The following is a 25,453-nucleotide window of genomic DNA, read 5'->3' as shown; positions in this document are numbered from 1 at the left end:
CATTCCAAATAACAAAATATAATTTCGTTTCAAGAATCGTCTTTAAATTGTATTTTGTCTGCGCGGTTGTTAGCGAAACCAAAACAGAACTATACTACCCACAATGCCTCTCGGTTCGTAAAACCGGAAATGCACATCTTCTGCCAATTCAAATCTCAAATAAAGCCCAGACTACCTCAGAACGCCGTTTTACGTCATACAGTTGTCAAACTTATTTTAATCATTTTTGAAATGGAGGACGCGGTGAGCACTGCGTGTGACATTAGGATTTAACCCGACACGGATGTTTTACATGCGTCATCACCATTGGAGACGAGAGACGCCTCATCAGATTGATGCTAAAGTAGCTAGCTAGCTAGCTAGCTGCTGTGATGGTAAACAAACTAAATGAGGCATTTGGAGTTATTCGTATCATTTAACTTGATACTATTGTATATTTTAATACAGGCTGCTAAGACGAAGGGAAGACCGTCTAAGAGTAAGTTTCTCCCGTTTCAGGAATGTTTTTTAAAGGTTTTAATGTTTCTTTCCCAGCCACCATGATTAGCAATTGAGTGATTTATTCTTGTTGATTTTAAACATATACACATTAGCATACTTTAATATTTATATAAATTGACTTGGTTTTGCAGTGTTGCTCCCAAAAGGATAATAGTACGCAAGGGGCTACTTGATATTTTTTTAAATGGGGAAAATAAGAATTAGAATAAATGCAGATAGTGATGCTCCAGTGCTGTTTTTCCAACCAAAAGTGTTTTCCTCTGGTTAGGCTCATTCGGAGATGACGATATCCTTGACAGCTCATTTAATGATAACAGTAAGTGATATCAATCGTGGGACGGAAACAGTATGATTGTCATGTTGTTATACTTGCATTCAACAGAATTCCGGGTAAGAAGACAATTAGGACATGGTGGATTACCACATGGGTAAGTTGATTGATATCAATCATATCTTCTGGCTGTAGCTCCATAGCGTTTGAAGATGGCACGGTCCAGATTCCACGACAGAAAATAATTGACAACCCCTGCATTGAGGAAGAATTTCTGGACATTATTAGTGTGAAAGCCGATATGAAGCATCTCTAATAAAACACAAAACATTTCCTCCAGCTCCTCTGATGGTGATAACATCTTCAGAATGCTAGCAGAGGAGGTAAGGACCGTTGAAGGTGATGTTAAGGTACGTGCAGCTGTATCAATGTACATTTATTGTCAATTATTTATGCTTTATGTTTATTGATATTCACTTCACTCTTGTTTTGATGTTTATTTAAGTATTTAATGTTCTTTTCTTGTCTTTCTCCATGCTGACTGATGATGGATTTGTTTATCCCTGGACTGGGACCAGGAAGCTAATTCACCTCCTGCAGAGACATCACCTGATAATGAAGGCTTCATGCCAGAAATAGTTACAAATGATATCCAACCTGGGGACTCAGGTACTTTTACACTAAATGACCCTACACTACAATAAAGTATATTCAGTATTAATAGTGTTTGTTATGATTTTGCCTTAATACTCTTAATACACTATCCCTTAACTATTCCTAAAGCCAATCCAATATCCATAATGCATTTCATTGTGGTGGTATATAAAGGAAAACTCTGATAATAACCGTCGTTTTGGACCTTTAGTTACAACTACCTTTTACATTTCTAATTTTCCTGCAAGCAGATGACGCTACCATGGAAGGGAAGAAGATAACCTCATCTACAGCACGGACCAAGAAGTTCAGCTTCTCTGGTGAGTCTCTTATGGGGTCATTGTGCAACTTCAAGGGGACCTATGATGCTTTTTTCCACGTTTCTGGCCTATAAAAGTAGTTAGAATATTGTGTTGTGGTGTTAAACCATGCCAAAGTATTTGAGCCCTGATAGAGGTTTAAGATGTCTCAGAACGCTCGGGTTCAGAGTGTAATAAAGAGTGAATAAAAGAAAACAACAGTTTCGGCAATCCAAGGAAATACTTCCTGTGCGGGTTATGGTGTGTAGCTGCTCTATAGGAGTACCTGACTCAAGGCAAAGGGCCACAAATCAGCATCATAGGTCCCCTTTAACAAAAGAAAGTTCTAGACCTCCACATCTAAATGCAACGTTTCTGCATGTATTCATTTTCATAAATATGTGGAGCCAAAAGTTGTGAACACTTTGGAATTCTGGAATCATACCCATAAATCCCAATATGTATAATAATGTAATGATATTAATGATACAAGATTACATAGTCCTAGTGATCAGACTACAGTGTTTTGAACTCTACATTACAATGACCGGTCTTTTCTAATCCGCTATTGGTTACAAAGAGGAAATTAGGTTCTTATAGGTCACATTTACAAAGAAATATAGAATTTCGTGGCATTTAAATGATCAAACCTTATGCAGTTTCCGGGGTGAATCTTATCGGAGTTCCATTGATTATGTCTAGCTTGTAGTCCAACATACCTAGCATTGGTAAAAGGAAAGCAGGTCCAATGTGGGTGGAATTGAACCCACCTAGGACTTAAACAACTTACTTACACTTGGCTACATTCCCAGTCGCTATTGATACAGTTGATCCCAAACCAAATGCTTTCATGGAATTGCCGGAAGAAAGCACCGCCGTCAACTAGCTTAGCGTCCAGGTAGCCTAAACGTCGTGGCTTTAATGAATGACGTGGCTAGAAATCTAAGTGACGGAATTGTGCTCATTTCATGCCCTGAACTTGGTGAAACACATCAAATAAACATGATGTTTGTGTATTTGTTTGTATAGCACAAAGTAGGCTACATCTGAGGGGGGAAGAGCTAGATCGGGCAGTCCCGCATCTCACCAATGGGTGGTGCTGGTGTTTCATTCTCAGGTATAAACTTAGCAGTATCATCATATAAATCGAGATATCATAATAAAAAGGCTGCATTTGGGGGGGGGGCGGTAAGATATTTATCAATTTACTCTTCCATCATTACAATGATTCACCACAATGTTTAGATGACTAATATTCCAATGTTGCATGACTTAATATACAAATGTAGACACTGAAAAAACTCATGAAGAGTCATTAGTTTTCTTATTGTGCAACACCAGCTTTCATGCTGGGGGTTTAAAACACCAACCTGGTGCATAGGGGCCACTTACATTTTCGGACTGATCTGAACTTAGCAGAGTCTCTTTTTTTTTTTTCCCTTGCAGACCTTGATGATGACCTGGATGAGGCGGATAACTTTGTTGACCTGCTGGATGGCTTACCCACAAATAAAAGCAAGACACGAGCCATATCCGGTTCACAGGCCACCAAACCTGAAAAGGCCGTACCTCCGGCTACAACATCTCATTCCCAAAAGAAGGAAACCAGTAAGCCTCATATTTACATTCCAGAATCCTATATTTCCCCCCATGTCAAAGCTACATGCTGGAGTTTCCTCTTTTTGTGGTTTTTAAAACAGCAAAGAAACTAAGTGAACTCACATTTGACGATGACAAGGATGACTTAATTGACGACCTTGGCTTGGATAGTGATAACAAGAATCCACAGAAAAAAGACAATGTGCTTTGGTCCAACCGGGAAAGGTGACTGCTTTGTTTTTTGTTATAGTGATAGTTCTAAAGTCCTCAATAAATGCTTGGCTTGCTTTGGCCGATTACTATCACACCCATAAGTATATTTAGTCTTGTATCTCATGTGTTACCTCAGTGGTGAGCATCCCCAGAGATACCGAACAAGGCTGGATGATATTCTAGAGAATTCAAATTCTCGTAGTGTGGAGCGGACACCCCCGGGCGCCAAGAAGGACCACCCCCCGTCACGGCAGAACTACAATTTAAACGGTAAAATGTGCGATGTGTCACATCCGAATGCAGTGGATCCCCGCACATCCATGATTCAGCATTCATTTATCGATCCTTTGCTCAGAAGCCCTTTTAGAAGATGATCTGATATTTGGATCCTATCAGCCCACCGTGGGAGCCACCCCTGCAGGGCCCCAGTCGCGCAGACAGTCCATCAGGTGTGTGTGCCCCCAGCGTGTTTGAGCTTCACCACCAAAGATTTCATACTAGTTTCATACTAGTTTGCCTTAAAAAAAAGATTCTCTGCAGAAGACGTGAGTGCTGCCACCCCAGAAAAGAAGCCGCCCGTTGCCACGACCTCCCGACCGCGACCCCGTAACCCGGCCGACTGGCTCTGTCTCAAGGCAAATGATGAGCAGAGCGACCTTGAAGATGACCTCAAAGAGAAGAAGACTTCCCCGGAGTCTCCAAAAGCTCCTTTCTCACCGTTATTGGAGAGAAAGTCCTCTGTGACGGGCAGCCAGAGAGTCCCTGCGACTAAAACAGAAGGAGACGTCCCGTCTTTGACCGACACCAAAGTAGTAAAGCCTGATGTTACCAGAAGCCGGAAGATAAAGGATGATGATGACGACTGGCTAGCGGGGGCTCTTAGCAGGAAGAAGTCTTTCTCGGGTTCGAACTCCGATGCCAAAGTCTCCAAGCAGGAGCAGTTTTTAGGCCTGGGAGAAGAGGTGGACCTGGAGTTGCTTGTGAGGTAATGTTGATATATTCATCTTGTTTTTCCTGACCCAACTGTTATGATCTTGTTCTCAGCAAGGAGGCCACTTCCCAAACCCGTAGGGGCGGAGAAAACATTGGGAAACAATCGTCATCCTCCAAGGATGCTGGGTAAGTTATGGTTGTAGAATTCTTGCTTTGCTGACGGTGCTTGTTCATCTTTCTTCTTCATAACATAGCAGCTTGTCACGTGGACAGGCTAGCCCCGCTTCACAGTCCGGACCTGATAAAGACCAGAGAGCCAAACAAGGTATCCTCCTCTTATTGATGAAAGTATTGCTCTTACAGCCCTTTCTGGGGATTTCATCCAAAATATGGTAAAAGAAGACCTGGCTCACAGTTTCTGAGATACAGTAGGTCAGCCCATATTTATGTCAGCAGAATGCTTTCCCCAAGACAAAATGGTTTATTAGCATGGACTTGTCCAACATGTCTTGATAACGTAACAAGTCAACCCATTCTTTATTCAGATGTGCTTGGAATGTATGCATATACTAGTATATACATTATATTTTGCCTTTTTTTCAGTACTTTCACAGCAGAACCCCGTCCCCAATTCATCACCTGCAGCCCATCAACAGGTATTACTGTTTCTCCAGAAGGAACATCAGACATGTAAGATGATGACAGCATTTCATTTCCTTGCTTGTCTTCTGAGCAGATGGCACTTTCAGCTGATAACCTGCAGCAATTGATACTACAACAGCAGGTAAATACTTGATACTTCAGTGTTGTTGTTTGCTATGTTGTTATTTCAAAAAGGAAATGTTCATGCCTTGTGAAATTAAAATTGCCTGCCATGTTTTTTGTTAATAAGTCAATAATTCATCATTGAATTGAACATGGGAATAGAAATAATTACACATAGTTCTATTCATGGATTCAGTCATATTTCAATCAAACCACGTCGCATTCATCACATCCTCATGTACACATCCAGTTTGACATTCAGCATTACGTTTATGAAATAAATGAAGAAAACAATACAGCCGAAGCCAAGGCGACACATAAAAAACAAGAAGATTATTTCAATTCATCGTAAAATAGCCACGCTAAATACACAGTGAGGACTTTTATTGTATGTATGTACATCTTACCACTTAGTTATTTCATCTGTCTCTGCCCGAAAGATGATGCAGTCACAGTTACTGGGGCTCCGAGGTGTTTTGGACGTCGGGGGCCTGCAGAGACTCGGTGAGCAGCAACCTGGGGATGATCAGGATCTACAGGCCCGCATCCTTCAGCTGGAGGGACAGGTGCTTGAACACAGTAGGACACAACCGGCGAATGCTTCTGTCGAGCTAATTTATTTGTGATTGGATGGGATTACAACCCATAAACCTTGTGTGTCCTTGCCCAGATTAAGACGCTGCAGCTGGAGCGAGACCACAGCCAGTTGTTGCTGGAGAGCGCCCAGCAGCGACATAAACAAGACATGGAACTGATGGAAAACGCACACAAGTATGTCAATTTAATTTGACTCTTTGGGTTTAATGGTGTGACCTTTCAACATCTTCTCTCCCAGAACTCGGGTGAAGCTTCTGGAAGAATCCACAGCCCAGCGGGAGACACGGATGCGTCAGGAGAGCGAAGACCTCATTGAACGCTTGGCCGCAGTAACGCAAGCGGCCGAGAAGGAGCGCTCAGACCTGCAGGCTCACTACCAGCGTAAACTGGCCCAGTTCCAGCAAGACCAAGACCGAGATGTGGAGCGACTCCGGGATCTGCAGAGGTAAACCTGATATCGCTTCCGTGCCAAACGATGATTTGGATTGCAAAGAGAAGCACTGCGTCCAATGAAGCATGTACAGCTGTTGTCGTACGGTACGATGCTTTCTTGCATCACGATCACTCATAAAGCATCATTCCTATTTGCCATCCAGGAAATCCATTATGGAGATGAAGAAGGACCACGAAGACCATGTTCATAGACTGAAACGGCTAAAAGAGGAGGAGATTGATGCTGTAACAAGTGCAACATCTGAGACCAGGTTCTCTATTTATTTATTTAGCTAGTTTTTGCTTGTTTGTGTATTTTGTATAATTCATGTGAAAGGGAAACAAGAGCATCAATATTGTACGACGACAGAGTGCACAAAATAATTTGTGTTGTTATAGGAGTATGCCTTCTACGTCCAGGTCTCTGACATTAGTGATCGAGCAGATGGAGCAGTTCTCTTCTCGTCTGGGCGATCTCTCCACGCTGGTTGAGAGCAGACATGAGCACACAACCCAAGGCTTGGAGCAGGGGGCGCGGCACAGAGATGAGCAGCTTCGAAGTATGGAGACGCACAATTATCTAAATGCACAAGCAGATCAGGTCACCTGCAAGTGTTTGTTTCAGTCATGCAGGAGCGTTTGGCTCAACAGCAGAAAGCAATGGCTGAGGAGAAGGCTTACCTTAAGGAGATCATTTCCAGGATGGACACGCAGATCAATGAACAGCAGCGGCAGCTTGAGAAGGTTAGTCATCATGAGCGAAGGTACGTAAATAGGCACTAACCTAAAGACGTTTGAGTCTTAACAGAAACAAAAAACAAAATGATAATGATATATGAATGTGCCCTGCCTCTCGCCCAAGCTGGGATAGGCTCCAGCATACCCCGTTGTGACCCTAGTGGGGATAAGGGGTATAGAAAATGAATGGATGGATGGATAAGCTGTATTCAACCACAAAACGGCATGATTTAGTCATGAATATATTTTTAAAGTGGAGAGAGTGGTTTGGGATTACTGGTATTTGTATTTGGTATATATTCCAAAGGACCCACCCCCCCATTCTGTCTGCTGAGACACTGACCATTCCTGTGTGTTTCAGGAGCGCTGGAAGGTGACAGCAGAGCAAGCCAAGGTGGAGTCTTCTGTGAAAAGCCTAGAAGAAGAGCGACGCTCCCTGACTATGCAGATGAACATGGAGAGAGAGGAGCTGGAGAAAGCCAAGGTGAGGCTGTCTTGATCAAGACCCAAATTCTAGATTCCGTTCCCCGACACTCCTTCCTCACTGCCCGCCAGAGTGCGTTACTGGAGGAGCAGAAGTCGGTGATGCAGCAGTGTGCAGAGGAGAGAAGGAAACTGGCGGCGGAGTGGACCATCTTCCATGCCCAGGAGAAACAGAGGCGGGAAAGAGTTGAACAGGACGTCAGTACTCTTCTGGACAGGAGGGAGGGCTCCATTATGAGTCTCGCACAGGTGATCTCAAACAGGTTCTCAGCAAATCCACCGGGTTCCAAACCCCAAATGCTGCGTACAGAACCTCCTCCTTTCTGCCACTGCAGGAGCAAGCTGATCTGAAGCTTCGTAGCGGAGAGCTGAAACAAAGGGAGACGACCGTGGCACAGGAAAAAGAAGCTCTGGAACAACTCAGAGGAGAACTGGATCGAGAAAAAGAAAGAATTAGCAGTGCCGCTTTGAGGCTCAAGATCCGAGCACAGGAGGTTGATGCCTTCAGCAAGGTAGATCAATCATGTTTCATATCCTCCAGACATAGCTTCAAATGGCCAATAATCATGACTCATTCATTTGGAAACTTGACTCATTTTACAGCCTTGGTAACAATACCCTACATTGTTTGCAGATGGCAGCAGAAAAGTATGAGGAAGGCCAGCAAGCCTTGGAGGAGGCCAAACGTGTGGAGGCCGAGCACCAGGCAAGGCTAAGAACCGTCCATTCCCAGATCGAGAGGTTGAGGCAGCTAGAACAACGTACAATTCAGGTGTTCATTGAAAACATTTGTCATGTAAAAAACTACTTTGGGAACTTTTGGAATCACTTCTCAATTGTAGGAGCGAATACGGTCTAATCAGCAGGAGACGACCGAGAAGCCGCCACCCCACGGCTCACAAAGCAATCCCACCGTTTTACCAGGTAAGAAAGCCTTGAGTTTGAATGACAGCATTATGCTAACCACGAGTTGTGCTGTTCATCCGGAGACTGTGATTCAGTGATACCAGACGCCAAACTGGCACCGCCCCTCAACCCCACTACGACAATGCCCAATTCCCAGTCCGTGGCACTCCAGGCACACCTGGCTATATGGAAGTACAATGCACGCAAGGTAAGGGACAATCATGTGCACCGTTTGGGGACATGAGGCATTGCACCAGGACTGCTTCATGGATTTCTTAACAGAAGTTACACATCTCTTTATTAAAAACATTTGAATACAATCTTACAAGCGCTCTATTGCATGATGTCCAAAGGCCTATAGCATCTTCTAAAATTTAAAAAGACCCCTGTATCCGTTCATTTTTCCATGTCAGCCCTCAAAGTAACATTTTGATAGCCCTGCCATTCCCAACCATTCCTTTCGCCCACAGGACCATGACTACCTGCAAGAGCAGCAGATCTTCCTCAACAATTTGAAGAAAAAGTCTTACAGACAGAACAAATCACACTGGACTCCGGCAGTGTGAATCAACAAACTTTATTTTGTTTCCCATCTGAACTTGGATCTTCAGGTTGCGCCGCCCAGCTTAGGAATGCCACCTAAAAAAAGGGTACAAAATAAGGAAACCTTACAATCATAATAGCATTTCTAAAACCAGCAAGTGGCATTTAATTTATCATCAAGCCTCAGGTTACCATGACTCCACATTTAAGTTCAGACAGGGATAACTTGTATCATCAATGGCTTGATTACATGCGAGTTTAACGACAATTACCTGGCCACATCCTCCCATGCAGGCACATCCTCCATCTGTAAAAAGGAACATCCCATTGTCATCCAGGGTTCGCCTTGTACACAATAAACGTGACGCTACGGCTGTTTCTCAGAATAGCTTTTAGCCATCGTCAGTTATCGCATCAGACGGCACTTCCTATGTAGCAGTTATCATCCTAGAACCGAGGAAAAAGCAGGGCACGGCAAATATTGTGGTACAAACCTCAGCAACACCCCCCTCAGGCACACATGGGACCATCTGGAGCGGGAACCTGAAACCAGACATGTCGTCAGTGATGGAACATCAGGAACCAGCTTCTACCGGTCAAGTCTACTGCTGGTCAGTTGTCATTGTTTTCCACACTTTATCTTCAGACAGGGATAACAAAACTCATCACATCCACAAAGAAACATTGAGGCAATGGTGATAACCTCACCTTTAAACAGAACTTTAGCCGGAAGTCATACCGACCACGTGCTGGTCGCGTTGTAGCTTGGAGCTAACAAGCTAGCCCATGCAACAACTCCACGTAGTTTCTTATTTAAAGTTCGAATCAAAACCATAGCTTTTCACGCCGGGTCGTATGCTTCACTTAACGCCATGGAAGAACAGAAAATCATATAAACGTATAAAAACCGCGGTAGACTAACGTGGACGATGTAACCTAGACTCTTGCTCTACAACAGCAAGGAGTTAGTAAAGACAGGAAGTCTCGCGCGATCTGGTTTTATTTGGCGGATGCGTCACAATCTACGTACTCAGGTGGGCGTGGCTAAAGCTGGTGCTCAAAGAATAAGAAACTGCCGCGTCAAAAATTGGTAATTTCAAAAAGAAGCTATTTATAATGTCCGAAAATAGTAATATTATTGACCTTATGTTATTGTTTTTTTCAAGTTATGCTCTGTACACATCATAAGATTTGCTGAACATACAACACAGTAATAAACATTCCTAAACGAACATTAAAGGCATACTTTTTCATAAAATGTGTTGCATATACTGTACACATTTGGGAACAAAAGCTTTATTGTCAGTCTATTGAAATAAGTTAAGTCAATTTTACTGATAAACGGAGAACACAATGCTAAAATGTACATGAAAAGCATATAAAGCTGCGATATAGCATTACAAACACATTTAAGAGACAACTGCTTAACTGAGCGATTGGATCCGATGATACTCTTGATTAGTTGGGAAACAACAATACTCAATAGTTATTATTTGTTATTTCAACCTCATGCTCCGTGTTGTGTAGTTACACCTTTGACCGTTAGGGGGCGACTCCGAACCAGAAGTGTCCCGCCTCTCACAGCGTCCCGCAGCAGGGTACTCGGAGTCGGACTCGGGAGTCGGCACCGCGCCGCCATCCTCGCACTGGCCCGGCCGGGATGGAGAAAGACGGCCCCGAAGCGGAGCCCCCCCGCCAGCGGAACGGCTTCGTGGGCATGCTTTACGGGGAGTTCACGGACACGCTCAACGACAAGGTCCGCTACTCCGTGAGCTTGACGGAGAGCGCTCTGACCGTCCAGAGGATCTCGTCGTCCCCCGGTAGAACTAAGGTGGTCCTCAACTTGACGGACTGCGTCGGCTGCCGGGCGTACCGAGCGGCGGACGGCGCCGACGTCGGCGCCTACTTTACCGCCTATTTCTACCCGTTCAAGCGGCGCTGGATGAGCGCCGGCGTGGCCCGCCAGCGAGTGGAGCAGTGCTTTCGGGTGGCGCTGGTCCAGGACGCCCTGACCAACCTGCGGGAGGCTGAGAGGTGGGCTCGATCCATCAGGGACGCCTCGGTGCAGCAGGCTCCCCGGAAAGCTGGTGAGCGAGGTTATTCGGTCGGATGCAACTTCACTAAACCCCAATAGTAGTTATTTTCATTGCTAAACCTTCATAGTAGTTCTTTTATTTCAACAAAGGAATCATCGCTAAGATGACTTACATTTGCTAAGTTCCCTTTTGGCAAAACAAGTTTGAATTCTTTGGCTACCAAAAACCTGCTCTACTTGTTCCGCCCATTCAATCGAGAAAACAATAGGAGGCTTGGGACTCTACCTGGTAACCATGGATGACAATAGACCACGCCCCTTTGAGTCTCTAACACCTGACAACACGTGAGCACCAAGATAATTGTGTCATGCCTAGTCTGGGGCTGCACGAGTGCCGCCATCACCGGTGAGCTGCGGTTAATTCGGGAAACGGGTCATTTCCGATATCGGCACAAAGCCCGACCCCCCCCCCCCCCCCGTTTGCAGGAGGAAGCTGTACGCTGACTAATCTAAGTCCTGCCAGTTTCATGTTCAACCTTCATCGGGTGTCCCGATACTTTAGTCCACGCCGTCTGTTTACGTCGCCAGCGCCCACACATGTCAACAAGAGCACGGCTTTATTGTCCACGTGTGCAAAATCACATGAAAACACGCAAGTGATTATCATCCTTCGCTGCCGCTTGGCTAATGAGGTCCCTTCCTCATCGGGAACGCCGCTGCCGTCTTCCAATCTCATTAGCGTCTCATCCTGGATGCCAATGAGATGGTAATTAACCTGGAGACAATACGAATACGAGAGTCGTTTGGGCTGATGATGACTCAGGAATATGGAAAGCATTCTTTGGTTTAAGTGTTTATTGTTTATTGTTTATTGTTGTGGGTGGAGACCTGGACTCATGCTAGGGCTAACATGACGACTGTGTTCTTGGTCGATTAATCTGAAGCTTGTTTTGATTAATCGGTTAGACTCGAGAACAGAGGTGACCAAAGCGCAGTCCAAATATGAAGAGAATGAAGTCATAATATTATGAGAATAAAATGTCACATTATGGGGAATAATAATTATTAGAAATAACATTTTTAGAAGCACAAAGTTGCAATAGTTAAGAAAAAAAAACAAAATTGGGAAAATTTGGTAGAATTTTAGTCAAATAAAGTCATAACATTACGAGAAAAAAGTTGTAATTTTACAAGAATAAAGTCCCAACATTTTGAGGGAAAAAAAAACGTAATTTTTATAAGCATAAAGTTGAAATATTCCAGAAAAAGATGTTGTTTCTATTATGAGAGACAATGTCCATCACTCAGATGATAGGTCATTTCAGGGATGACTCAGGAAATCCAATAATATTTACAGTTTTCAAATAAAAAAAATTATAATTTTCAGATAATTGGATAATGGATTAATCATTGATTAATTGTTGCAGCTACGAGTCAAAGTACAGCTTTATAGTGGTAATTATTATCATAGCTCTCTGCCAGTGTCATGACCAAAAGGGAGATGATCATCTTTGAAAGGGAGAATTTACTCCAATAATAATAATAATAATAATAATAATAATAATAATAACCATTCCAAATCAAAGGTGGGCTTCCATTGGTAGCTGAATTCACCCCCGTGTCTCATTGGGTATGTTCCTGGAGAGGACAGTGTGGGGCTGGAAGACCAATAAACGGAATAAGATATTGTAGATCCAGCCGACCACAGGAAGGCCGATGGTGGGAACCCGAGAGCTAACTCCGTCCCGTCGTTGTCCTCCAGGCGCCCTCCAAAAAGCTCCATCTCGGCTGCGGAGAGGGTTAAATATCACCAAGCAGATTTTTTCCCCGCACGCAGATCTTCCATTTCTAAGCTTGCTTGGCATCCCAAAGCCAAGTAGATGCCGTCTCCTTCACAGAGGGCATATGAAAGTCGCGTGCGTCCCTAATCCCTATAGAGTATTTCTCCTAAAGTTAATTACATCTCACCTCATCTGCTTTGCTGCCGGAGGATTCAAAGTGAAAATATTTTGTCAGATCGTTTCCAAGTGAGAAATAAAACGGCAAACTCCAGAAGAATGGATTCATGCTCTTCACGAGCGATGATCTTTGCATTGGAGGAACCCAAATAAGCCGACTAGTCTGTAATCCAATATTTGTCTTCTCTGTTATGCTGCGGCCCAACTGCCAAGGCTTCCTGTTGATTGGCCGTTTAAGGCCTCACCGATTAATTCATAGATGCAAACAACAAGCTTCAGATTAATCAACTGAGGAAATAATCTACACAGCAGCGGCCCGGACCTCTATGTACTCGCCGTGGCACTTGTGAGGAAGTGGTAAAGGATTGTTGTTAAACGTATTTGACATTGTTTCTGGCGTAAAAACTATAATTGTTCTCTAGAAACGTTCATATTTTGAGTTAATTGGATCGACATTATTTTATATGGATTTTCTGATGACGCCAAAAACTGAATGAAAGCATTTGTTCCACTCTATCGGTGGTCTGTCAGTCGGACTGAGTGTGTTTCACTGTGTGTGTGTGTGTGTGTGTGTGTGTGTGTGTGCACGCCCTACGGTAAACACACATGCGTCACCAGATGACCTCTAACCCCATCCAGCATCTCAAACTCCCGTGAGGCTTCTTGGGTCTCCGTCTCCGTGACACGCTGCTCTGATGGCCTGTCAACCCCCCCGACCTGCTCCCCCATGGTCCCCCTTTTCCCATTCAGCCTGGTGATGTTAACAGGGTACACCCCCACCCCCCCACCCCCTGAGCTCTTCCCGTGTTTGCTGCTTGAGGAACGCCAAATGTTCCTGGTCCAACTCCAGTAGAATCCCTCATGATCACAAGTAACTGGTTCTCTACCCTGGACAACCAATCCCACCCACATTCATACCTATGGACTCATCAATGAAGCTAACATGCTAACATGTTCTTGGAATGGGGGGGGGTAGAACATGCAAACTCCGCACAAATTTCCCCAACGGAGATTCCCCATCTTCTGACAGTGCGGCCTACATGCTAACCACTCGTCCACCGTGCGGCCTGATGTTGAGGAGTTCACCATAAATATGAAATAACTATATCATTCATTCATTCATTTTCTACCGCTTTTCCTCACAAGGGTCGCGGGGGTGCTGGAGCCTATCCCAGCTGTCTTCGGGCGAGAGGCGGGGTACACCCTGGACTGGTCGCCAGCCGATCACAGGGCACATATAGACAAACAACCATTCACACTCACGTTCATACCTATGGACAATTTGGAGTGGCTAATTAACCTAGCATGTTTTTGGAATGTGGGAGGAAACCGGAGTACCCGGAGAAAACCCACGCATGCACGGGGAGAACATGCAAACTCCACACAGAGATGGCCGAGGGTGGAATTGAACCCTGGTCACCTAGCTGTGAGGTCTGCGCGCTAACCACTCGACCGCTGTGCCGCCCATAACTACATCAAATAATCATAAATAACTCATAAAATTATATAAAAAGCTACAATTAAACCTAAGTCATATCATAAATAACTCGTCAAAATTATTTTTTTTCAGCCTCTTTGAATGCGACGAAAAAATATTATGCACAATTTGCTTAAATATGCACATTTTCAATGTATTATATGCACATATTGAATGAAGCAGTATGAGTTATTCATATATTAGTGGAAGGCCGTCATAGAGTGAAATGTTGATTTCATTGAGTGTCTTTCCCTTTGGTTCGTCCAGTCATGGCTGCATACGAGTCGCCTGAACAGACGTGCTAAAGTCCGGTAGGCGTACCTGGCTGACATTTCCGCCGTTTAAGGTGTGACGTGAGACGGGGGGGGGGCGGCATCCTAAAGTAAATAGACATGGAAAGCAGGACAGGAGTGAGATCCAGACACATAACACGGCATGAACTACATTTCTCCTCCAAGCGGCAATGATGGAAGGGCGGGAGCGTGGTTTGGTTTTCCAGGTTGCGCGGTGCCAAAGCGGATCCATAGCGTTTTCACTGACACTCTGATGGTTTATTCTGGAGGTGCAGACGCACGTCGGTCTTTGAAAGCCACATTGTGCTTTGCTACAAGTCCAGGACAATGGCATAGTGTGTGGCTGAATGGGGGCGCGGTTTGGTGCCTGTTTGTTTTTACACTCCCTCCACCCTCTTCCTGCCGGGATCACACCTCTGTCCCGCCCCCGCCAACCGGACTTCGGCGAGGTGCCGACTGCGGTATCCATGTCGGCGCTACAGACAGCCATGCTAACCTTTTTCCTGTTACTGTGTGGTGACCATGTCGACTCTGGCGGTGTACTACAGCCACAAATAGTCGGAATGTTCATTCGATTTTTTTGGTGAATTCATGATTTTATTCTTGTCAATTTGCGACTTTATTATTATTTCACTTTACAAATGAAATATGTCTTTTGGAGGTTCATTTATAGCAGACACATCAACGGCTCACTAGCACCCAGAATTAGCATCACATTGAAAACAATCATTATTATTAGGACATTCTATGAGAAAAGTTATTATTATTATTTTATATTATATAAAAAACAAAGTCATAATATTCAGAGAATAAAGTCGGAAATTTAAGAGGAAAAAAGTCGTACATTTACAAGAATAAAATCACAAAAAATGTCCAACTTTATTCTCTTCATTTTGCTATAGTTCCAAATGGTGATTAATTGTGATTAAAAGCTCTGAATGGTTTGTCAGCCCAAAGTAAAATGTCCCCTCTGGTTATTGTTATTGATGTACTTCTGTTCCACTTTAAGATGTTGTATTCGCCATACAAATACACACTCGTACACACACGCACCCACAGCATGATGACGACACACGCTAAGATCACGTCATCTTCCTACTGTATGTCATGTTGCGGTCCGCCTGTCCGTCCATTCACGAAGCATCTCCCTCTCCGACTCTCAGGTGTCACGGCTTGGGCGGTGCGACGGCCTTGCAGAGTCATGATACTGGTGAACCCTCACAGTGGGCGGGGCCAGGCTCTGCAGCTTTTCACCGGCCACGTGCAGGGCATGCTCAGTGAAGCCGGCGTCCCCTACAAGCTCGTCATCACAGGTGACAACACACACTCATACACAGGCGGCGCCGTCTGGCAACACATCAGCCGTATTGCTAGTGCGGTTCAAATAAAGGTGGAATGTGAGTGTGGAGGAAGAGGAAAGGAAGCAGGATATTGGCTTGATTTGGGATAGGAGACACTTATTTTCATGAGAAGAGGAAGGATGGATGGATGTTGGTCTCCAACACCATCGGGACTGAAAGGTGATGTATTGGCACAACAGTCGCTTGACCTGATACAGGAACTATTCATATGGATTCACCTGATAACTATCCATATGGATCCACCTGATACAGAAACTATCTATATCCCATATGGATCCACCTGATACATAAACTATCCATATGAATCCACCTTATACAGGAACTATCCATATGAATCCACCTGATACAGGAACTATCCACATGGATCGACCTGATATCTATCCATATAGATCGACCTGATAACAACCCATATGGATCGACCTGATATCTACGGATCGACCTGATATCTATCCACATGGATCGACCTGATAACGACCCATATGGATCGATCTGATATCTACGGATCAACCTGATATCTATCCACATGGATTGACCTGATATCTATCCATATAGATCGACCTGATAACGACCCATATGGATCGATCTGATATCTACGGATCAACCTGATATCTATCCACATGGATCGACCTGATATCTATCCATATAGATCGACCTGATAACGACCCATATGGATCGACCTGATGTCTACGGATCGACCTGATATCTATCCATATGAATCAACCTGATATCTATCCATATAGATCGACCTGATAACGACCCATTTGGATCGACCTGATATCTACGGATCGACCTGATATCTATCCATATGGATCGACCTGATATCTATACATATAGATCGACCTGATAACGACCCATATGGATCGACCTGATATCTATCCACATGGATCGACCTGATATCTATCCACATGGATCGACCTGATAACGACCCATATGGATCGATCTGATATCTACGGATCAACCTGATATCTATCCACATGGATTGACCTGATATCTATCCATATAGATCGACCTGATAACGACCCATATGGATCGATCTGATATCTACGGATCAACCTGATATCTATCCATATGGATCAACCTGATATCTATCCATATAGATTGACCTGATAACAACCCATATAGATCGACCTGATATCTACGGATCGACCTGATATCTATCCACATGGATCGACCTGATAACGACCCATATGGATCGATCTGATATCTACGGATCAACCTGATATCTATCCATATGGATCAACCTGATATCTATCCATATAGATCGACCTGATAACGACCCATATGGATCGACCTGATATCTACAGATCGACCTGATGTCTATCCACATGGATCGACCTGATATCTATCCATATAGATCGACCTGATAACGACCCGTATGGATGGACCTGATATCTACGTATAGACCTGATATCTATCCATATGGATCGACCTGAAATGTGAACACATGCACACCCCAAATCATCCGATACCGTAATGTGTAACATGACAAAACCCCTGCGTGAAATGAAGAGCGTTTTTTTTTAAAATAGCAGCTTTCATGAAATAATATTGTTCATAATAATAATATAAAATATCAATCCTAACCCAATTCCGATGATCAGACATCCCTCCAAGAAATCTATGCAGGAATTCCAATTGTGGCTCCAGCTCTGAAAGTGAGGTGGAGGTTAGCGTGTTAAGTCGGGGACTCTGACTAAGGAAGTACAGTAATGCATCGGCCGGGGGGGTGAAGGGGGGGGGGGGTGCTGGCAGCCCTCAAAGTGCTGAGTCGGCTACTGAGTGCCGTTTACTCCTTCTGCCGCTCTGTCTGTCAACACAGCATGCTGTGCACACACACGTACCCCGGTCCCACAAGGGGGGGGGGGGGGGTAGGTATTTGTGTTTATTCCCTCAATCAATACTGCAGCTAGCTAGGTTACTCTCACAGTGGGAGCACATCCTCCATACCTGACAATCTAGCTGTCTCCTGTCTTTCTCTTTTTCATTTTTTATTGCTGTGTTGACAATTTTGTCCTCTGCACTCCTCTTCCATTTACACGCACACACACACACACACACACACACACACACACACACACACACGCTCGCAAACAACAAACAGCTCGATTCTGCCAGCACGACATTGCTGGGCCATGATGATGAGCTCGTCCATATTTATTATATCTTCCAAAAGATATGGAAGATTGCTCCTACTTTTTTCCCTATGACACCTTGAACAAACCACGTTACGCTGCAATTTCTTCGGATTCACTCTATTACATATTTATTTCAAAAATACATTCATAAATAAATCTGTCTGTTTTGTAGTTCAATATGACCTAATTTGTCCAAAATATTATAATATTCAATCCAATTTGACATTTTCAAGCATGAAAAGACTAAATGAAGTAAAATAGAAATATATGGTATTCCTAAATTGCATTGAAAGATGATGCGATGATCCGGCATGTAGTATTCCACATTGGTCACAAGGTGGCGGTAATGTTCCTGTAATGTTGTGTGAAACACACAAGCACCAGACTTGATCGCCGGAACAACAGGCACAATAATCTCTAACACGGGCTACCGGTCCAACGCATGCTGAGCTAAAACTCTGAACGCTCTGACCTCACTTCCTGTTTGCCCGACACTCAGCTCCCCGAGCACTGGGCTTATTCATGCCTTAAATGGCGTATTTGCAGTTATTATGTTGTTATGTTATTTATATTATGTGATTATGTTGACTATTTTGGGTAATACAAGTGTAAAGGTGACTGTAGGGGTGTTATTTCATGTCTAGAAGGCTCTAATAATGTTCAAAAGTCACAAACAGATCTGAAAATATGAATTTAAAAATGAGGAATTGACTTATCACGGTCAGGTTTTCAACCGCGGATCAACAATATTTGCCGTTTTTCAGTGACAATGGGAAGCGTGCACACACACACACACATACACACACACGCACGCACACACACACACGTTTTGGTCACAGATGTTTGCCGAGCAGTTAAGCTGCCTCGGAGCCGCTAAGGACAACTGGACAGCCTAATGCCGCATGTCTGGCCTCACGAGGGGAAGATGAATAGTTAATCTCCCGGCCATGATGGAAGCGTGCCTGTCCGTCTTTGCCCTTGCCCTCCTTTTTTATTCCTGCCGTATTCCTTCCATCTCTCATGTTTCTTCCATGTTTCGATGTCGGCAGAGCACCAGAATCACGCACGGGAGCTGGTGAAGAAGGCGGACCTGTCACAGTGGGACGCTCTGGTTATCATGTCGGGGGATGGGCTGCTCTTTGAGGTGCTTGGACCAGAAGCGGCGTGATGACATAACGGTCTATTTATCATTGCACTGCTCGTATGGATATGACGCTAAGCCCGTCTTTCTCTAATCAGGTGATAAATGGTCTGATGGAGCGTGACGACTGGCAAGAGGCCATCCAGACCCCTCTGGGGATTCTACCGGGTGGCTCCGGCAACGCCCTGGCTGCCTCCGTGCACCACTACTCCCAGTGAGTCGCTCCGTTAACCAGTCATTCCCAACTATGGGCTAAAGTGCTTTATCTCCTTCTTGTGTAATTACGCTCCGAGCTGACTCGGCACGTCGTTCCTCACGGAGCACGGAGACAATGGCAGGAGGTCGTCTTAGGTGGCCGATAACCTCAAAGGAACGCTGTAATAAGTGGAGAACCTCCGGGGACAGGAAGTGCAAAGAGTCTTTGGTCAACATAATCCTAAGAGAATTTAGAGGACGGTGTATGCATCGTTAAAATTATATGCAGCAAAGTTCTCCTAAACGACTCTAACGTTCCGCATAAACACGGGGCAGTTTGGGCAAAGTCAGGGTGTATTATTCATACACTCGTTGACATTGGCGTTAAGCTAACCCTAACCCATCCATCCACCCATCCATCTATCCATCCAGCCACCTACCCATCCATCCACCCATCCATCCATCCATCCACCATCCATCCATGCATACATCCATTCACCCATCCATCCATCCATCCATCCATCCATCCAACCCACCATCCATCCACCCATCCATCCACATCCATCCATCCATACATCCATTCACCCATCCATCCATCCATCAAACCCACCATCCATCCACCCATCCACCAACCTCCATCCATCCATCCATCCATCCACCCATCCATCCAACCCACCATCCATCCACCCATCCACCAACCTCCATCCATCCATCCATCCATTCATCCATCCACCCATCCATCCATCTAAACATCCATCCAACCACCATCCATCCAACCACCATCCATCCACCATCCATCCATCCATACATCCATTCACCCATCCATACATCCATCCATCCATCCAACCATCCATCCACCCATCCATCCATCCATCCAACCATCCATCCACCCATCCATCCATCCATCCATCCATCCATCCACCCATCCACCAACCTCCATCCATCCATTCATCCATCCACCCATCCATCCATCCATCTAAACATCCATCCATCCATCCATCCATCCATCCATCTAAACATCCATCCATCCATCTAAACATCCATCCATCCATCCATCCATCCATCCATCTAAACATCCATCCATCCATCTAAACATCCATCCATCCATCCATCCATCCATTCTAGATTATCCACATAGTCTGGGAATTGCACTTTAATATCTGTGCTTAGGACTGTTCTTATATCTTTTATATTATATTATATTATATTATATTATATTATATTATATTATATTATATTATATTATATTATATTATATTATATTATATTATATTATATTATATTATATTATATTATATTATATTTCATTATATTATATATATATTATATTATATTATATTATATTATATTATATTATATTATATTATATTATATTATATTATATTATATATATTTTATATTATATTATATTATATATCTTTTATATCTTAAGACTTAGGACACAAGCAAACGACCCAAGTCCGAAACGGTACGACTGGCCTTCCTGACTTCATTTTGTGTCCCCCAGGTCGCCCCCCGCCTGGAACGAGGAGCTGCTTCTGAGTTGTGGCTTCATGCTGTGCAAGGGCCTGGTTGGCTCCTTGGACCTGGTGTCCATCCACTTGGCCTCCACGCAGCGTCTCTTCTCCTTCCTGTCTCTGGCGTGGGGCTTTGTGGCCGACGTGGACATCGAGAGCGAGAAGTACCGACACGTCGGTGCCATCCGCTTCCTGATGGGCACCCTCGTTCGCTTGGCCACTCTCCGTGTGTACCAGGGCAGGTTGGCGTACCTGCCGGTGAAGGAGAAGCCCAACCTGCCCACCACACCCCAGCACCCCTCCCTGTGCTCCTCCCTGCCCTGCCAGCTCATCCCGACCTCCCCCCCGACTCAGAACTCGCACCACGTTTGCAACAAGTCCAACCCAAAGACCATCAGCATCTCCTCCAACGACGCCGTCACCACCAAAAGACCCGACATCCCAAGCGGCAGCAGAACCAGAGAGCCACCGGATTCTCTGCTCCCGGGCCTGGACCAACCGCTCCCAGAGAGCTGGACCGTGGTCAAGGAGGAGGACTTTGTCCTGGTGCTGGCCATCTACCAGTCTCACCTGGCCGAGGACCTGTGGGCAGTTCCCGGCGCCCTGGCGGACGACGGCATCATCCACCTCTTTTACGTGACCGCCGGAATCTCCCGACCGGCGCTCCTGCGCCTCTTCCTGGCCATGGAGAAAGGGGCCCATTTAGCGTGCGGCTGCCCCCACCTGGTCTACGAGAAGGTGCGGGCGCTGCGGCTGGAGCCCATCTCTCGGGAGGGCGTGATCGCAGTGGACGGAGAGACGGTGGAATACGGGCCGGTTCAGGCTCAAATCCACCCCGGACTGGCCAGACTCATACACGGATGACGGCGGATTACGGTCATCTTCTTCTGGTTTGGCCTTTTCCACCCTGGTGATCCTTTGGACTTGCTGGTTTTTCAGAAGTGCCAAAGACATTTCATCAGCCTCTGGGAATTCCTCTATTTTTCTACCGAAAACATGCTTCTATTTTTGAATCCCCCGTCTGATTCAGGGTCAAAGCCACGGATCGTCGTCCTCGCTGCTGGCTGGTCCCAGCTTCCAGGCTCCAGAGATGGTGTGCATGGCGGCGAGATCCTGGCGGACGTTTCGAATAATGTATGTGTGCGACCGCGCATGAGGAGCAGCGGCAGAGGAGCGCGTCGTGCACTCTGCTGTCCGACCTCATCAGCGCACACACATGGAGAGAAGCACACCTCCCCGTCCGGGGAGATTCCGGAGGGAATAGCCCGAGCCTCCGGCGGAGCGGGCAGACATCCCCGAAAATCATTTGACTCATTTTGATGTCGTGGAGAAACACCCAAACATAAACATACTGTAGGAGGATTAAGGCTGAGAGGACTTGAACCCTTCCATTTCCTGTCTACAGTCACGGTCAGACTGAACCAACTTAAACATAATTTCCCATGTTCGCATACACATATGGACAAAAGTATTGGGACACCAAGTTAGTCATTCTCGCCCGAATCAGCTGGGATAGGCTCCAGCATCCTCGCCACCCTTGAGTGAATTTCTGCAAACCTTCAACCTGGTTTTAAACATGATTAGAGCCCTCTAGACATGAACTAACACCCCTACAGTCACCTTTACGCTTGCATTACGCGATATGGTACACATAATAGAAGACCATAAGACACAAACAAGACATAAGGTAGGCTCACACACACACATTAGCATTTTCTTACTTCCTGTTCTGGACAGTACTTCCTGCGGTGGCTATTGTCTCATCACTGTAGCATTACCGACACCTAGTGACCAGTGTAGAATCCTACACACAGTATCATTAGGTCTTTGAACGCGTCTTCTAAATGCCTTATATTTGTAATTTAGTTCAATTGAGCTATTTTTTGCTTGACTTGGGCAATAATTAAGTACAATTTGCTGTAGTATGCATATTTTAAAAACTATCAATAGCCGGTAAATTGTTGATTTAATTGCTAATATATTTTTAAACTTTTATTAAGACTTTTTAAGGGTACACGGATACCCTGGAAAAGGTCTAGCCCAGCACTCCATTGATTCATAAATTGATTAAAAGGTGTCTGTCAACACCTGCGTCCATATAACGTTCTCCGTAGCGTCATCGTTTCTTCATCGCGTGGAGATGGAAGCTCTCTCGCGCCTAATGTGTCCTTATTAACGAGCTCTACTTCTGATTGGGACGGGAAGTGAGGCTGTAGACACATACCTGGTGTGGCGCACGAGTGCTGCAGGGGAGCCGGGCGCTGTTTAGCCTTTTGGCTGTAAATGTTAGCGGAATCATCATTCAGCTCATCGACACACGACACATCTGTTTATGTAAGGTCACGCTTACCACACGCACACACACACACACACACACACACACACACACACATAGTATGTCTTGGCTGACCTTCTTTCCCGAGTCAGCAGATAAAAAAAGCAAACATAATTATGCCAAAACTGAAATGCCAAATATTAACATTCATGTCCCAGCCTCTGGTCAGTCGTGTAGTGAAATATTTTTTTCTCCTGCTCTCACTTGAATCATATATATATAAATAATATATATATATACTATAATATAATATAATAAGCTAGCAATGTGCTTCCAATACACCATCATGTTCTCCACGCTAGTAACCAAATGTGTTGAAGCAGATCTCCAACAGGGTGTGGATGTCAGCTATGCAAATGCTGGGTCATGGTGGCACATGAGGACCCAGGGCGCCCCCTACTGGGTGACTGCCTGTACAAGTCAGGCCTGGTGGGCTTACATAATGCACTGTCCTCAGGCTGACACTTTCCTGCTATGTTACTTAAGTCTTTAGAAAATGAAGCATATTTCTATGAGGATTTGACCCCCCCCCCCTCAACCCGACAACCATGTTATTGTCAATTACATAATTACAAGAACCTCTCATAGAAACGCACAGGCTTTTTGCACGACTTGACATGATTTTACTGGTTTGAACACAATTAGAATGAGTAGCGTCTTTGTCATGAGATTTGATACATAATGTAGGAGATCCTCTCACAGAGGACGCACGGAAACCAGGTCAAACTTGGTGATGCAGTGAGCGTTATTGCCAGACTGGAAGAAAGACGCTTAGTTCAATGAACTTCTTTGTGAGCCTGTAATGCTGTGTTGCTGTGTCATGTCGTCAGTCAGACATCCGCTCGCCGCAGGAGGTCACGGGGGTCAAATGCTTGGCGTTGTCATCAAACGTGCCGGGAAATGGACAGGAGGCGTGTATGCTGTTGTTTGGTATGATGCTTTATGTTGGTTACAATAATAAATTTTGAAACAACTGGAAATGTTGTGCACCTGTTATGCTACCTATGCTAGACATTTTTACACATCACCCTTGCTAGTACACAATAAAGCACATTTTATTGAGAGAAATTAAGATGAGTTATGATATATTTAATGCAAACTTTTACATAGTAAATAAGCGCATATTTATTATCTGCTTTTCATTTTCATTTGTTTTGATCACAGATAAATGTTTAATTCATTTATTTTTATTCTTTTTAAAACTCATGTTAAAATCTTCAGCTGACGGACACACTATAAAACACTATTTAATAATTTAATATTGAATTAAATAATATTTAATTGAATAATAAAACCCACAAATATAGTACGAAAGTGCATGCTATTGGTCCTCCACCGTTAGAGGGCGCTAGTGGTTCATCATGTTTTCTTGTGCAGTGACGTCATTTAAGCCGTACTGTAATGTACAGCGTTGTCCTCTAGGTGGCGACAAAAGCTCTTCCTGAAATAGTCTTCACGTTTTCTGACTCGAACACATTTTGTCAAAGCGACTCGATTCAAAGTTCGGTAAAGTATTCACTGAAAGGTAAGATAGCGTTAATTCAACCAGATTCACCTTCAACTCTCAACACCTGGATGCCATTTTGGCTTCAAATGTTCCAGAAAAGAATATTGAAGGTGATGTTACGTCAAATAAACAAGGTACAATACACCAAATCACACAAGAAAGCACATTTAATTTAGCAAAGAAAACAACACCTGCTAACAGGAAATAACACAGGAAGCCTGAGGGCCTAGCATAGCTATGTGGGTGCTAGCTAACATTGAAGCCACATTTTCACAGGATACCAGGCTGGGTTAGCGTTAGCTGAAGTAAACAAAGTGACTTTGGGCCTGTAGGTGAATGATAGACATTTAGAGCTCCTAGCTTTACTTTAAGATGTGTAGCGAAGTCTGTTATAGTCTCTTTTTTACATTGTGTGCCTGATGTTTATTTGCCTTTTGCCTTGCTAGGTTCTGCGTATTCTTGGGTCAGCGTGGAGCCAAGCGGATTCGTGAAGAGACTCTGGGAGGTCAGTCATGTGAATTTGACATCCTTCCCCCTCCGCTCCTAAGTGGAATCAACCCCAAAA

At 44.5% G+C, this 25,453-nt stretch overlaps 2 protein-coding genes, 1 long non-coding RNA gene and 2 other non-coding genes across 5 annotated transcripts; 2 read left to right on the top strand and 3 right to left on the bottom strand.

Annotated features, from left to right (window-relative positions):
- Positions 1-45: 45 nt before the first annotated feature.
- Positions 46-9,425, top strand: LOC131103599 (fas-binding factor 1 homolog). The gene is made up of 29 exons (XM_058049998.1): positions 46-374; positions 448-478; positions 770-817; positions 884-929; positions 1,113-1,182; positions 1,351-1,441; positions 1,675-1,746; positions 3,172-3,333; positions 3,426-3,549; positions 3,674-3,807; positions 3,893-3,986; positions 4,067-4,522; positions 4,582-4,656; positions 4,725-4,795; positions 5,074-5,126; positions 5,207-5,254; positions 5,676-5,801; positions 5,906-6,006; positions 6,071-6,277; positions 6,429-6,536; positions 6,685-6,824; positions 6,890-7,008; positions 7,364-7,486; positions 7,558-7,734; positions 7,821-7,997; positions 8,120-8,257; positions 8,328-8,409; positions 8,475-8,599; positions 8,862-9,425. The coding sequence occupies exons 1-29, from the start codon at positions 372-374 to the stop codon at positions 8,955-8,957; spliced, it is 3,297 nt and encodes a 1,098-aa protein (XP_057905981.1). The 5' UTR covers positions 46-371; the 3' UTR covers positions 8,958-9,425.
- LOC131103661 (uncharacterized) lies at positions 8,955-9,920 on the bottom strand. The gene is made up of 4 exons (XR_009119638.1): positions 9,643-9,920; positions 9,429-9,477; positions 9,207-9,241; positions 8,955-9,030 (listed from the first exon to the last, which is right to left on the bottom strand). It is a non-coding gene; the product is annotated as an uncharacterized LOC131103661 (long non-coding RNA).
- Positions 9,111-9,180, bottom strand: LOC131103867 (small nucleolar RNA R38). The gene has a single exon (XR_009119703.1). It is a non-coding gene; the product is annotated as a small nucleolar RNA R38 (small nucleolar RNA).
- LOC131103868 (small nucleolar RNA SNORD49) lies at positions 9,313-9,387 on the bottom strand. The gene has a single exon (XR_009119704.1). It is a non-coding gene; the product is annotated as a small nucleolar RNA SNORD49 (small nucleolar RNA).
- Positions 9,413-24,363, top strand: LOC131103618 (sphingosine kinase 1-like). Its single transcript, XM_058050043.1, has 6 exons — positions 9,413-9,545; positions 10,462-11,021; positions 15,861-16,010; positions 19,243-19,337; positions 19,433-19,548; positions 21,037-24,363. The coding sequence occupies exons 2-6, from the start codon at positions 10,595-10,597 to the stop codon at positions 21,908-21,910; spliced, it is 1,662 nt and encodes a 553-aa protein (XP_057906026.1). The 5' UTR covers positions 9,413-9,545; positions 10,462-10,594; the 3' UTR covers positions 21,911-24,363.
- The last annotated feature ends 1,090 nt before the right edge of the window (positions 24,364-25,453 follow it).

This window comes from Doryrhamphus excisus, chromosome 15, assembly GCF_030265055.1.
Source record: "Doryrhamphus excisus isolate RoL2022-K1 chromosome 15, RoL_Dexc_1.0, whole genome shotgun sequence".
In the NCBI taxonomy this organism is placed as follows: Eukaryota; Metazoa; Chordata; class Actinopteri; order Syngnathiformes; family Syngnathidae; genus Doryrhamphus; species Doryrhamphus excisus.
Note: the sequence above shows the minus strand (reverse complement) of the source record. Positions and strands in the feature narration are given on the sequence as shown.

Coding starts and splice junctions, on each gene's coding strand:
- LOC131103599 (XM_058049998.1), top strand. Junction 818..883: donor CAGCTCATTTAATGATAACA/GTAAGTGATATC, acceptor TGCATTCAACAG/AATTCCGGGTAAGAAGACAA. Junction 7,735..7,820: donor CCATTATGAGTCTCGCACAG/GTGATCTCAAAC, acceptor CTGCCACTGCAG/GAGCAAGCTGATCTGAAGCT.
- LOC131103618 (XM_058050043.1), top strand. CDS start 10,595: ATGGAGAAAGACGGCCCCGAAGCGGAGCCCCCCCGCCAGCGGAACGGC. Junction 16,011..19,242: donor CTACAAGCTCGTCATCACAG/GTGACAACACAC, acceptor CGATGTCGGCAG/AGCACCAGAATCACGCACGG. Junction 19,338..19,432: donor GGGATGGGCTGCTCTTTGAG/GTGCTTGGACCA, acceptor TTCTCTAATCAG/GTGATAAATGGTCTGATGGA.